Source organism: Centroberyx gerrardi, chromosome 12 (assembly GCF_048128805.1).
Source record: "Centroberyx gerrardi isolate f3 chromosome 12, fCenGer3.hap1.cur.20231027, whole genome shotgun sequence".
NCBI classification, from domain to species: Eukaryota; Metazoa; Chordata; class Actinopteri; order Beryciformes; family Berycidae; genus Centroberyx; species Centroberyx gerrardi.
Window position 1 is genome coordinate 16540257 of NC_136008.1, and position 15876 is coordinate 16556132.

The window sequence follows — 15876 nt, forward strand, 5'->3', positions numbered from 1 at the left end:
TGAGACCCAGCCATGGCAACTGAATGAGTAACACAGTCTAAAACCAGGACACATCAAATAACAGTGTTTTGAGCATTTGCAGGAGGCATCTGTACAGGCATGCAGTTCAGCAAGAGAGAGTTGTTCATTAATAGGATTAAATGCTAAAGCTAATGGTATAAACCGAGACAGAGGATGTGTCAGGTATGTGACGGGCACAGTGCGGGGTAAGTTTTAGCAGGAGGATGGGGAAGGGGGGAGGGGGGGGGCTGAGGTTGTTATTGTCATGGATTACCCTCTGCCACTTGATCTGCCTATTGCAGTAATCCCCTATCTAAGCTCCACAGGAAGGCAAAAACACACAGGAGTTATGTTGCACCGATAGAAATGTCTTGAAAACATCTCTTTGTAAGCCCGTGGACGGGGCTTATTGGCATTTTTGCCTCCATCTCCGCTATTTACTGCCTGCGGTGATCCATCTTGAATTAGCCAGTCATGATACCGCTCCCTCTGACCCAGGAAACCAATTAGACGACCAGCACTCTCTGTTTTGTTTTCACATTCCCCCTCTCCCCCACTCTATCTCCTCATAAAGAGTTTATAGTGTTTTGATTTGATGCAGGGCTTGATGGGATGTGGCCATGGTTGACTGGTCAGGGGTGTGGGGCCTTGGGAGCTGTAGTTCAGTGATGGAGAAGTCTGTGGGGAACTCATCAGAGATAGTGCTCTTCAAAAGGATGCACAGTTTCCAGTCCCAGTTCAGCACTAACAAGAGATTGAATTCATCAGCTCATTATCAAGCCCCAGATTAGTCACGTATTTGAATCAGTGGAGTTGGTGGGGTGGAACAAATGACCCTTTAGGACCAAGGCTGCAGTATACTTCTAACGTCAGTCTCTTCACTCTTCGCCTCCTGTCACAGTACAGCTGCAACTGTCCATCCTGAATGGCCAGCAGCTGGAAACTACTCCCAAGACGCAGGACAAACACACCAGCTGAGAAGTGCGGAGGGCTTTCAGATCTGAGCATGTCGGGAACACGGGACAGCAGTAGGTATCGGTCACGGTAAGTACGACCACCACCAAAAACCAGATGCAACACACACATATTTCCCACACATTTTTGACCTTTTCGACTCACCCAAAAGCATTCTCTGGACTTTGTGAATTTGGGGCGCACATGCAATAGGCCTCTCAGTGGTAATAAATGTGGGAGTGAGGCCTGCTGTGGCTGCAGGTGTAGGCCTGCTGTAGGACATGAGACTGCTGGGTCTGTGTCTCTCCCTATCCCATACCACCCACCATCCCTCCAACCGCCCCATTGATGTCAGAAAAACCTGCTTTCTTCCCAGAGGAGTGTGAAGCCGCTAGAATCGCCACGGCAACACCCCCCACCACCACCACCACCACCACCACCACACACACATACACACACACCCCACCCCTCAACCCCCCAGCAAATAGACTCTCTATGGTCACCAAAGAGAAAGCATGAAAGAGAGAGAGAGAGAGAGAGAGAGAGAGAGAGAGAGAGAGAGAGAGAGAGAGGGAGAAATCGTGCGACGGAGAGAATGGGGAGGGGGATGTAAGTAAATGAACTGTGCCTCGAGAAGAAAGGTTCTTTTAGAGTCCTCTCCTCGCCACATATGGGCTAGCTCCCACAAGCAAGAGGGATAGGAAGAGAGAGCGAGAGAGAACGACAGAGAGAGAGAGAGAGAGAGACAGACAGAGAGAGAAAGAGAGAGAGAGAGAGAGAGAGAGACGCTGTTTGTTATAAAGTGACAACAGGTGGTCTGGTGTAGTCGCACAATTACATCTATACCAGCGCATGTCTGAGTAGGAACTTTTCAATCACTTCTGTTATAATTTATTCCTGTGCAAGGGAGAGACACGGATCACCCCGAGGCTGCCAGGGAAAGGAGGATCTACTGAAACTACGTACTGTGCAGCTGCTGGTTAAAGCCATAGACCTACTGGGACATGTAGGGATGGCATAGTGCTTTCCTGTTCAGGAAATAAATATTGGTTGAGAAGTCAAGTCGAAAAATCTAAGTTTTTCTCGCGGTGTAGCGCGCTTTTGTGGCAATGTGACGACGGCCATGTTTGTTGCAGTGTTCGCAGCATACAGCTTCAAAGCAACGATGAACTGCACTTAATAGAAACTGCAGTGAATCTTATTGAATTGTATTGTATCAAGGACACATTGAATTAAAATGTCTCTCTCTAAACTTCAAGTATGCACTGCTTAAACAGTAACTGCCTTATCTTTACCGGATTAAAGCTCTTTATCAATATAAATGAATATTTAACAGCTCTTTATATGCAGATTACAGGTCAGGAGGTCTTGTATGTTTCTGGGGTGCTGAGGATGTTCACTGTGCCTTTGTACATACATACATTACTTTCATGGTCTGTCATAAAATAAATGCTCATAACCCCCACATTCCAACCCCATGGTTTTACTCACTCTGCACATTGATCCAGGCTATATTGGAAATGATTGCCCGACTGCTCTCGGACTGGCCCACTTGACATTCATAAGGGGCGTCATCTTCCAGTTCGGCCCTTTCAATCTGGAGATGGTATTGTCCTGGAAGAGAGATGGGGAGATTTATTCTCGTTATAATGACACATTATCTTGTGATTGTGAGGACTTGCACAATAAATAAGTAATTACAACGAGGATGGGTCCATTTATTTCTCTTGTTCACACTCTTGTTCACGTTCTTTGTTCAGATCTATTGTATGTATATCCATAAGTACCTACTGTATGCCCTAATTCTTTTGTGTTGATTTTAGAGTGGCTGAGCTATAGGCAATTTTCAACTTGTGAAATATGGGGAAATTAACAATAAAAGCAGTTTGTACAATGCAAGTCTGGCATTTGTCTAATTGTTATTATGATATGCTTTGTAGTGAGCTATTCAATACTTGGAACTCTGCAGTAGCCCATGATATTGCTTCATGGTCAGATTGAAAATCTCCATAAACTGAAAACACTATTCTCGAACAGACTGCTGACTTTTGTCAGGGTATTTGATTCTGAATAGACTATTTCTGTAGAATGGAAAAATCTCAGTTGCTGAGAACCTCCTGCTGCAGGCATTTGCATTGACATGCAAGTGGTTGTGTATATTCATAGCAGAGACATTTTTGTTTCAGAATGAATTTCCAGTATGGTAAATGAAATTCAATCCCAGATTCAAAACATTGACTGAATAAACTGTCTATTAATTGATGCCAGGCAGAGTCCTTCTCTCTGTATCTCTCTCCTGATAGTCTGGCATGCCAACAGGGCTTGATTTGTTTGATGCATTGCCATAACTTGTGGGGATTAGATGATGTTCAGGGTTGGTTTTCCAGCTCTGATTCTCTGGCTCACAGCCTACTAACATGTGCAAAATAGTATCTTGGTCTGACAACCACCCAGGCCTAAAAATGTATGTGTCAAGTAAGCTGGCAAGATAATTAACACCAACCAGAAGCAATTTTCACATCTAAGTTATCATTGAGTGCAGAGAGAGAGAGACATTGAAGTTATTAATCATTTTCTCCTTTCCTGAAATTACTCACAAATGGTGCAATCAAGTTGCAGAGAGTGTATATTTATGGTAGGGGAGATGGCGGATGGTTGCAACACTTTTTGCTCATTTGTCCATTCTCTGTGTTTATTTCAGCTACAGCCTTCAAAAATGTTGGATATGTCTAAATAGCCGTTATGTCTGTCTGTGGCAAAATATATTCCATCTTCTCCCAAGTGAGAATGTGTATATTGGCCTCAAAGCCAAAGAGGCATTTTGTCACAATCTACCCTAATCTAATTACAGTTCATTATAACAATTAGGAAAAAAATCAATAATACCTAATAATACTATAAGTTCAAAGTAATTAATTATGATACGCTTTTTTCATGTAGTATCCTCTAATGACAGAATGGTGTTTGTCAGTATTTGTTTGGACTACATCTATATTCATTGAACAAAAATATGAAAATCATTGTTAACATCTTTTACTGTTTTCATTGCAAGAACTAAATTTATGCCACATTTTTTTTGTGTGTGACAGTTTTCATATTTGAATTTGCTTGAACTTACTGTAACAGCATGACAGAGTGTTCCTGCAGTCTTTGCTATATGGACAAATGGGACAATCATTCTCAGATTTTTTCCCACTAAACAATTACTGTCCTCTTAGATTTCAACTTTATTCTTTATGGATAACATTGCAATGTCAGTACCCATTCATTTATGCCTACACAGATAGATCAGGGGTTTGCAGTTTGGAGGGAAGCTGAGTAGCGTCTATTGGTGATCCTGACATAGACAACCAATTTGCATCATTCTGTTAGCTGAGCACCAAATATGATTTGCCTCAAAATTGTTTTGTTATCTGCGAATCAGGCATTATGTTAGAGGAAACATTTCACAATTTGAGACTACGCCAAAGAGCCATTCATTGTACAAGCTCCCCCTGCTCCCTCCTGACTCCAACAACCTGGTTTCCCAATTTGTTAATCTTTTTACTGTCTCTGTAACCGCCAACCATCTCAGATTGGTTTTCATTGTCATGTATTCAGTGCTGCTCTATAAATACCAGGTACAACCTGATTTAATATAAGGTAGCCTACTACACAGCCTTCACTATTCAAAAACCAAGCTAAACAGTTTTTACACATCAGGCAGCTGAAAGGTCGTTATCACATCTTTTTCTGGCTCTGATTGTATTACACACTTTCTGGTCAAGAATATTTGAATGTTTTTTCACAGCTTCCAAAAGTGACTGACCAGAACTTTGCCATTTTTAGATGTGCAGAAACCACCATTACCTTTCAATGAATCTTATAATGAACAATTGCAGTTGATGTTGGGCATGTTTGCAGCCAAGAAACTGATTCTTAAAGACTGGAGGTTTTCAAATCCACCTTGTTTTCGAAGATGACTAAATGAAATGGTATTTGTTATTCAGATAATAACAAATACAGCCCAAATCACAAAACAGGTTTCTGAAGGGGACCATTTCTATAATATATAGATGAGAACTGTATACGCATCTACTGAGACTGGAGTATTAACAAACTGAACTGGTATTTACTGGGTCCGTGCTAATTTGCTTTTTTGCCTCTACTTCTTCTTGGTTTTGTACCTTATGCTTGTGTCTTTATATAAACATTTAAAACCTGAAAATAAAATATTTACAAAAACATTGCAATGTCTGCAAGAAATCCCAGCAACTAAAGTTAATATTGTGATGTGTCATGATATTGTTCAAGTCTGAAAATGATTTACTTAATAAAGTTTTATGTTATTATTTTAAAACATCTTTCATTCCTTGCAGTTGATTGCATAAATTGGTGCCATGTTTTAATTTGTTGTTTCAACATTTCTGTGTTGAGAATTCATAGGTAGATCAAATCAAGGCCAAGTCACAAACCCAAATGTTCAAGTTCTATGTATGATTTTGAAGTTGACATGATGTTTTCCCAGGGGCATCGCGGGCATCACGAGGCAAATCAGTCAGTCAGTCAGGTAACGCTTAGTGAGATGATGCGCTTCGTCAGATGGCCTCTAGAGGGCGTTTTTGACCGTGAGATGCAGTGTTTCCCATACAGAGGCACAAAATGCACAAAATCAAAAGTTGGTCAGTAGAAATGGATCTAAATCGATCTCTAATGTGCCTGACGTGTGCATCACGTCATGTCTGTAATTTGGAGATGTACAGACAGCAGACCAGCAGGATTGAACTCAATCCACACAGGTGGTGGTGTGAAAACAAAAGTGAAACTTCATATTCCACAGTCAGTAACGGGGATTTGCAGACAGTAACTCGTCTTCGCTGCCATACAGACTTAAACGGTAGGTGCCTTTAACGTTACCTTGTGGTATTTAAGTAACGTTAGTGGAATTTGGTAATTTAACTGTGTCAGTGCTTCAGTGCATAGAATTGAACAAGCGCCGTGAGTCTGTACAGGATCTGTGCTTATTTTACAAGTTGGAGGATTGTTTTTCCAATTGCTCCCATGTCATGTGAACATTGTATTCATGAGTGTAAGTGTTCATTCATAATTACATTTAGCCTGAATGAATGGCTGCATGCAGTGGAGGAATAAAATTCAGCTTGTAGGCTGATGGTTCAAAATAAAATTTAACAAAAACTTACATTTGTGCTTTAGTATCTAAAATAATTTGTATCTGTGTGTGTGTGTGTGTGTGTGTGTGTGTGTAAAATCTGCGTAGCTGCACACAAAGTCATGTCTATGCACATTTACACTCTTACTGGAGTTAGAGAAACTGAGGGTGTTACAGCTACAGCAAGTCTATGTTGAAATCACTGCCGGTCTCTCCTATGTGTGTGAATGTGTGATTTCAGGCTTTTTTAAGTATCAATAAACATCACTGATGGTGACAATCAGTGAAAACTGGAAGGGTATCAAGTGCAGTCAAGTGTCATCTTGAAGTGATTTTGCCCTTACTGTGCTGTGTAAAGTGATTGCATACATTTGTCTGCGGGCCTAAGTATCCGCTGCATTTTCTTTTCCTGGTAATGGGCTCCTGTGTTGATGGATGTTCTATTTATGAGTTTATGTTTGAGTGTTTACCAGTTTGTGAGACCTTGTGTACATGTGTATGTGTTGCCTATGTCATTGTTTGGACAATTTCCAACTTTTTTCTAACACTGTACTTGCTGTCATGCTTGATTGGCTGATTGGCAACTAATCAGCTGGCAACTGTTTTTGTGTTTTATATGTTTGTCTGTGTGTATGTACACTGCAGGCATGAATAAGCATGGACAGTGTGTGCACTGGCATCTGTGTCTGTCAATGTTTGTGTGTCAGTGGCCGTCTGTATGCAAGCTCCCACTCTGTGGAACAGTGACATGCGGCTTGTCTCGTTGCCGGCTGATCAGGAACAGATGCTCTTCTCTTACTCAGGATTGCCTTCTAATTGGCAATTACTTTTTATAGACTGTGGTGCAGATACTGCAACACACTTTATTCCCTGCAACATTTCACTGATGCACTGACAATCTGAGGTTTTAATTTTCTTTTTTTTTCCACATGTGAGTGACAGTGAGGGGGATGTTTGAGAGGCTGTTGACAATAACGTCACCTCCTCAGTCCCAGATGGTCCCTGTGTAGAGAGCCAGTGTGCCATAAGGTCCCTGAGATCTCTGTGTTTGTTTATTACAGCACTTTGAAGCCATAGCAACAACATAAACTCATTTACTTTAGAGTACATCAAACTGTGCTGTTCTGTATGTTACCTGAGCTGATAGCAGCACTCAAATTAACACCATGCGATCTACAACATATGTCACAATAAAAATTTGAAAAATCAAGAGAAATCTAATACTGGTAGCATCTTATTATGTTATCTTTTCTCTTGTACATTATTCTTCACAGTTGTGTGGCAGATCTATTTTATACCCTGTCTACAAGTTTATTTGTGTCAAGAAGTACATCTGCCATCATGCTCTTGGGTTAATAGAGTTAGGCAGTTTACTAGTTATGAAGAGTTATTCTGGTGTCTGTCCTCTGGGCTTGTTATTGCATAAAGTTCATCCATTTAGCTTGAATAGGTCCAGCAAAGCCCAAGAGGCCCGACACCTCATTCCCAATACTCATCACTGTGAAAGGCTCCTCTAAGTATCCTTGTTTACCTCTCTTGGGGCTTCCGATCATGCTGTAGCGTGGGAAGCCCGGCAGGCTCCTCTGGGGTCCCAGCAGGAGGCCATCTTTCACCCACTGTATGGCCCCCGAGGCCCGCAGCACCTCACACCTTAACACAGCTGTGGCCCCCATGCGCAGAGTGAGGTTCCTGGGCTCGGTCCTAAAGGCCTGCTGCGCCTCCACTCCTAGAGATGTGAAAGGAAGGAGGAGGAAAGGAAAGGATGGTGGAAGGAGTAGGAGGGGTGGAATGGAAGAGCAGAAAAGGGGAATTGGTGGGATTTTTGTTAAAGGGGGGGGGGGGGGGAGAAGAACAGGGAGTGATTATGGAGGAGTAAGTGGTTTAAAGGAAATGAGAGGAGGAGAGCAGAGAGGGCAGAGAGGACGACATAAACATACACCACAGGGAGGCAGTCTCATGGTCTTTTGTCTGAGAAGGAACCCCATTGTGTCTGGCCACATTATTCATCCTGGCATATGTTTTATTGATGGGAAACTGGAGTGATACGGCCCTGCAAATGAGTCAATAAAGTAATTACTGTGAATTAAATCCCCCCTCGGCCATGCAGATAGGGAAAGGGGGGAGGAGAGAAGAACAGGGCATCTGAGACCTGTTTCACCTGTGGTTTTCCTTCACTGTCGATGTCCCACCAGCTAATTCCTCCAGGGGAGAGTAATGATTATCACTTTAATCCCCCCTTGTTTGTCATAGGTGGGGTTGGCCATCCTTCAACCAGGCTCTGAGGTGACACGCTGTGGTACGCTGCACTTGTGGCAGGAAGGTAACCTTAGAGCAGACCACCCATGAGCTTCTAAGGCTGGGGCCAGGATTATCGGATAATTATACATAGGGGTTTGTGGATAAATTCAATCCAAGGAGCCAAATGCAACTGCTTAGGCTAATTAGCGCCTAATATCTAAGCGTGAATCTCGTTTAAACAATGCCCCACAGAGAGAAGCCAGCCTGATTCCGCTAGGCTGCTTGAATCTTGACCTTCATTGAAGCAATGACCAAGTTGTTTGTGAAGTGCATGCTCTGTTGCGCCTGACAACATGAGTGAGAGGCAGAGCTCTCAGATCAAGGCTGAACCAGTCACCTCACGTCAAATATGAAGGGCAAGATTGGCCATTATAGAGGATGCATGCAAACAACCAAACACAGAGGCACATTTGCATACAGTTTACATAAATGAATACTCAACAGTGATCTACAATGGCTGTTGAAGTACTACTATGGTAAATAATACTCTAGTAATAGAAACTGTATAGTAATACTGTAGGGGCCAAATTGAATTTTCATCTCTGAATGGATTGATTGACTGACATATTGATCTCCATTGCTTATTCTACAGAGGTTGTACACCTTTGATTGGATAATGACAGGGGTTTATCCCAAGAAATCGCCAAACTTGCTGCTCCAGCTGTTCTGTACTATTCTTTCTGCATCCGTCGGCCCTGTGTTTGAAGCGCAAGTGATTATGTAGAGGTTGGTAGTGTGCCCACTTACGGTATTTACCACCTCAAAGGTAAGAGTCTATTGAAGAAAATGTCTATTTAGAGCTAAGCCGCCTTCTCCTGTGATAAGGTAGTAGCACATATTAGCATTATGGAAGTGACAAAATGTTTCTGATAAACAGTTAACAGTTAACAAGTTAGCTTGGTTTAAAATGACCACTGTAATCATAAATTATGGTGATTTTACATAACATGTAATTATTTTTGATGGACATTTGTTTTCCTCTGAAACTTGACCTGAGATATATATTTTTTAAAATAACGATACATGATTTTATATTTCGCATGACAGTGACACATTCCTTAGCCAAGTCACACAATAAGGAGTTTCACAACAGCTCTTTAGGTAAAATCTTGCTATTTCCAGAATAGTAATAATAATAATAATAAAACCTTGCACACAACAGCTAGTGGCAGAAGTGGAATTGTGTCAATATTATTTCTTTTTTTGTACAGACTATTCAATGCCAGAGATGAAAGGAGGAGAAAGGGACATGATCACCCAGGTGAAAAAATATTATACTTTTTAAAGAATGTTCTAAGTACACTTTTAGTATGTAACTGTACTTTGTGCTTTTTTTGTCGCCTTCAAGTATACTTAAGTGTACTCAAGAAGTCCTTGAGTACTACTTGAGTATACTTGAAGTGTAAATAGTATGCTAAATTGGCACTTTTTACTTTTTACAAACTTTAAGTGTACTGAAGTACACCAGTGAAAATCATGATTCGTGAGCATTCGAAACACACTTGCAGTTCAATTGATGGTAGTGTAGAAGTGTATTTTGAACACACTGTTATCATACTCATTACTATTATTCTAGCACTTTCTGACTGTATAGTACTTTTAAAGTGTGCTATTATGTTAATAAAAAATGTATTTATAGTGAAGTTCTATCACAATTTAAGCATCATAAAGGCATGTACTTTAAGTATAATGTTATTATACTATAATGTACAGTAGAAGTGTATTTTATCACTGCTTATACTACAGGATAGAAGTGTATTTTAAGTACAATACTGTTATACTGTAAGTACTGTATAAAGTGCTACAGAAGTATACTTACAATACGTCACTATTATACTTCACATGCACTTTAAACTACTTTCTGGTATCATTTTAGTACACTCCAAGTGTGAGTGTGAGTCTGTTCCATGACAAATTGCACTTCAATTATGAGAAAAACACAATTTTATTGACATTAAAAGATTAACACAAATTTTACACACTTTACAGCTTTGTAAAAAAAACAAACAAAAAAAAAACCTGCCTTCATTTGGGCAAGTGTAATTCACCAACAAAAAATCCACTTTCTAACACTTTACTTGTTACTTCTTGTACTGTTTATTTCGCTGGGTATCCAAACAGAAACAGCAACAAAGTACATACAAAAGGCTGCGATGAAGGCTTCATCTAGGCTACTCCTGTCCAATGGCACACCTCCACTCCATCCACTTTAACCACATTCAGACCTCTTCTAGCGATTGCCGTTTTCCAGTCCTGGTCCACAAACTGCACGGTCGGATATGGTGTAGAAGGCTCACCCTACACACACAAAAAAACACAAAATAAGATTGAGTGTTATGTTCCTACTTATTAAAAGAAAACATCCACAGAAAAAATACATTAAACAACAGAAACTGTCTAAAATAATCTAAACTGATCATACGAAAGGGGGGAAAAATAATCCCTGAACCTAAACCTTATATTGAGTACATGGATTTATGGCGGTTCTGCCAGTCAGTATCATGTGACATTACCGATACATACCGCGCCCAGAGTGATGTAGTGATCAATCTTCTCTTTGAAGATGTATGGGAGGAGAAGCCCAGCCATGGAGTCCATTCCTACAATACACATTACACACAACTTTTACTTCAATAATTTTTTTTCAAGGATATACTTTTTAATGCAACTGAATTAAACAATTTTTATGTGTCAATACTCAAAATCGCTAAAAGAAATACAGTAAGTAAACTGAATTAGTCAAAATCCTATTTACTACCCTTTCATTCAATTCACATCTCATAGAGCCTTGTCAGTTTTTTTAAGTTGGGAGCACCAATGCTACCCCAACCAAATTAAAAATTTGATTTAGAGCCAAATAGTCCAAGCAAGTGCAAGTACATTAGTTACAAGTAGCATAACAGATTACTGTCAGTACCTGGTAGATGCTCAGCTAGGGCATCCTCTCTTGTCTCCTTGTGTAGCTGTTAATGGCGATTTCCCCTGATCCAGTTTCAGCACATTTGGTAGCACACTGGTGAAACTCTCACTGAAGCGGAGACAGATGTAACCTGTTGAAGGGTGGATGCGCTCGACCTCATCAAACTGTAAAATGATAAAACAGTAACTATTACAACACTGAATACCTCATTAACTCATAGCTAATATTTGATGATGATAATGAAATGTTGCAAACCTCACTCTGGAGTTACCAGGCCAAATCTCAATCAATGGCAATTTTGGAAGAAGGAAAAAACCCTGCAATACTATTTTGTATAGCTGACCCATAGGCTAAACACTGTAGGATATTGAGAAAGCAGTAAGGTAAGGTCTAATTGTCTTAATTATTCTATTGCTTTTTTTGTGCACCGTTCCATCCCTAACAGACATGACCTGCAATTTCAAAACAGCTCAACTCGCAACAAGCAATGAGTGTAAGTCTCATTGTCTGAGATGCAAAACCAAACACATACACAATCATTAGCATAGGCGTACACATGTACACACAGATGAACTAGTTAACTGATACGGGGTCATATAATGTAAGGCATTTGCATACCCCTTATTTCATTCAAGCATCAAAATATATTTAGAAAATTGATGTTTTTAAGAAGTTTTAATTCAAGTATTAGCCTAATTAAGTTATAAATGATTTAATCTTAGCATACTCAATAAACGTTTAAATAAAAGCAAATTCCCTATAGCTGACATTACCTCGTAAACAATTAGGTTGGCACCATCACTCACTTAAATAAACTTGTCACCAGTTGAACCACTTATATGATGTGAGGGGTTTGGAATTATCCTCAGCTGACAGTCTAACGTTATGCAGCCTACCAATCTACAAATTGTGTCATTGTTTTACATGTCTTAATATCCAAGGACACAAGAAAGAACCCCTATATACATACGGTATGTTTATACAGTAAAAACAAGCAAGGCTGTCTTAAACATGACCAAAAGGCGATCGGGTGGCAGATCGGTATTTTATTTCCGTTCTAAATGTAAGAATGATGTTGGCCAGCTTACATAATGGGAATACCTCTTTTTGATGCAACTGTTGTATAACTAAATCGCTATGTTTGCCATATGCACAAAAAACACTACTTCGAACTGTCGCTCTCTGCCTCTCATCCACTTGATGAGCCTTTGGAAACACACATGCTAACAGGTCGGAGTGGTAGACCACTAAAAAAAATAGTTCTCTCGTTCTCTCCTTGAGAAAAGATTTTCATCAACTTTTACATCAGATGTTAACATTATCCAAAATTCTATTGAAGGATTTTGATAAAGGCTATAACTGTAAGGGCCAGGCATAGCATTAGGCTATGTACATTTACAGGATTAACATTAGTTGCTCAGTCAACATTGCCCAAGTTAACTTAACTCCATTGGAGCATATGAGTGGGAACTGGTAGAAATAAGCAATGAGCCTAACTGTTAGATATTTAAGGAAAAAAACGCTACGGCTGAACTTGTGATTTCAATTTAGTTATCTTTTGAAATCTGAATTAATTTTTTTAAGAATACTGCATTTCCACTTAGCCTGAAAAATGCACGCAAGTCCAGGGCTGTATTGATTCAAATCTATCTCCATGTTTTCCCGCTCTTAGTTAACTCTTTTAGGTTAGCTCAGTAACTAACCTAGCTATGTGCTAGTATGTGGCTAACTTTAGCTAGCTGGCTAGAATTCCTATATTAACCAAAACCTGTGTAGGTGGATGATAAAATCGCTCGTGAAATAACGTATACCTACAGACTCAGCTTATTTTAGCAACAAGCCATGTTGTGCAATCCAGAATTGGTAGAATGATTTCACACACGATGAAAAGATGATTAGTCTTGCTACTTAGCTAACATTAGCATCATTAGAGCATGCTAGTTACCTACTAGTTACCAAGAGCTAAGAGTTAACTTACCCCTGAATTTCTGTGCCTCTTCGTCACTTGTATTCCAGCTTCTATTGGTACTTTAATGAGCCCATCCGTTGACAAACTCGATAAACCAGACATTTTGGCACCACTTTACACGCTTTACACCAGGAGGGCTCCACTGTGAGAGCACGCAGTACCAAAAGGTTTGAAAGGGGGTTATTGTACCTTAAATTGGAGGTAAAATGGTACAAATGTGTACCTTTTGCTGTCAGAAATGTCTGTGTACCTTTTAAGTGCAAAAAAAGGTACACAATTAGTATGTTAAGGTCCACTAGCATACCTTTGAGGGTACATTAGGGACAAGTGTACCTGTAGGGACAGAAATGGACCTGTACTGTACCCCTATTTCTGAGTGTATATGTAATTCCTCCATATTGAACAAGACTTATTTGACGGGGCATCAAGGAAGGCCTCAACCTTTCCAGAGAACTGCCAACCAGTCCTGAGATTTGTTACTAATAGGATTGAAGTCAATAACTGTGACAAAATGTGGTACCAGATAATACTTCTAATGTAAAAATCTCTAGTAGATTGACTTGTAAAGTACACAGTACCTGTACTATAATGTTAAAGAGTGGGATGTACCAACGTGTTTTAGGAACTGTTCTGAACCTGACATACATAAAGTGATATCCTTCTGTCAAGCAAGTCTTTGTGCATTAATACATGACTAGTCCATACCCGGGGAGGCGCGTGCCACAACTCCGCGCAGACTTCCGGGGATGCGCGCGCCACAACTCCGCGCAGACTTGCCAAAAATGTGCATAAACAGCGTAAATTTGGGAAAATGGAAAAATCGGCTTCGTCAGTCCCTGCCTATGCCAATGCTCAATGCCCATGTGCAGTTTCAGATTGATTGGCCAACCCACTGAGGAGCAAAATGGATGCAGACAGACAGACAGACAGACAGACAGACAGACAGACAGACAGAGTTTTCCTCATTTAATAGTAGGATGGTAACAGTCCAGACCTATACACTTCCCAGTGGTGGAAACAAAGTGCACTGTTTGTAAGTATACTTAAATACACTTCTAATGAAGTGAAATTAAAGTACCCTTTAATAAAGCTTACTGATAGTGTATTACAAAGTACTTGAAAATAAGTATACTTTTCATAAGTACACTAAATTACCACTATAAGTATTTGCAATTTAGTATACTTTTTAAAAGTAAACTTTCGTAAAATTTACAATACACTTACAATAAAGTATACTTTTTATAAGTTCACTGAAATACCACTTTAAGTATTGCAAAATTAGTATATTTATTTTTAGTACATTGAAGTTGAACTTAATGACATCTATTTTGAAGTACACTTTTTAAAAGTACATGTTAAATATACTTAAAATTAATTAATTAATTAAGTAAAAGTATACTTGTAAAAACTTTTGTATACTTAAATTATATTTCTAATACACTAAAGTATACTGCTTTTTGACCTGGGCAGTTTGTGAAAACTGTCAAGGGTAACATGAACATCACCATGTCATTCATGCTGCCAAGAGTTACCTTGAGTTAAAGCAGCAAGCAACACTAGCTACGTTTATGCACGGAGTGACCTGGCTATTGGCCATACTATAGTCAAGGTATTATTCAGGCTGTTTCCATGAACCTCTGATACCCTGACATTGAGTCTCCCTGTTCCCATGAATAAACAAGTTAACAGAATATTCCTTTCCACCTGAGGTGTCCAGTCCACAGGTAGAATGGTTCTGCAGCAAAACAGTGTTAATAAGATGCAGCTGCTGCTTCCCCTCTTTGACTGAGCAAGCGGTTACTTCTAATACAGGGGAAGGGAAGAGTGATCCCAATGGTGATAGTAATGGTAAATATTGCTCACCAACATGGATTTTGTTGACATCAAAATGTAGCCGCTATGCAAGTCTGAGTTGTGCAGGCAGCAAAAACCAAAAGTGAAAAGAGAATGATATTTTCATGCCATAGTAACCCATTTAATACTGGAATAAGACAGGCATTTTAACTGGGTTTCTCATAATCAGAGTATGAGATTAACCAGGTTAGTCTAACTGAGTTATGATGTTTACATGCGTCAATTTAAAACCCAGTTTATTTGAGCAGATGGGCTGAGAACAGAATTCTTTGTGCAAGTAAACGCAGCCATTGTGTTACACAGAAAATCTGATGAAGTCTTCAACAAAGTCAAGGTGCCCACTGCTCAGCTGAATGGAGTGAACACGGACGTGACTCAGAAGGCCGCAGCTGTTGTAATGAGAGCTCCATTGTGTGACATCTGATTCTCTTACCCCAGAGCCGAGAGAACGAGAGTGCTGCAGAGGAGAGGACAATCCAAGCTGACAAGAAGTCCATTTCCACTCTGACGCCTGACCTTCGACAGTCCTGGAACAACCACGCGAAGAAAAATCCACAAACATTAGATAAAGATGATTAGAAAGGATGGCTACAGTAGGTATGGGATTATGGGGATGATATTTACATATGTTTTTTTTGCAATGAATGTCCTATGGATAAGTGTTATGATGCACTGTCAGGATCACTGCATGCCCTTTTTGTGAATCGACAGTTTGGAGTTGAGACTGTATAG

The 15876-nt window shown here is 40.0% G+C and overlaps 1 protein-coding gene across 1 annotated transcript in view; it reads right to left on the minus strand.

The window, feature by feature from the left end:
* Positions 1–15641, minus strand: part of nphs1 (NPHS1 adhesion molecule, nephrin) — a 40353-nt gene extending 24712 nt beyond the window's left edge. The window contains exons 1-3 of the mRNA XM_071895359.2: positions 15578–15641; positions 7635–7829; positions 2446–2568 (exon numbers count right to left, since the gene is read on the minus strand). Of these exons, the coding sequence (XP_071751460.2) occupies positions 2446–2568; positions 7635–7829; positions 15578–15641 (382 nt within the window). The remainder of the gene's footprint in view (positions 1–2445; positions 2569–7634; positions 7830–15577) is intronic.
* Positions 15642–15876: the final 235 nt, after the last annotated feature.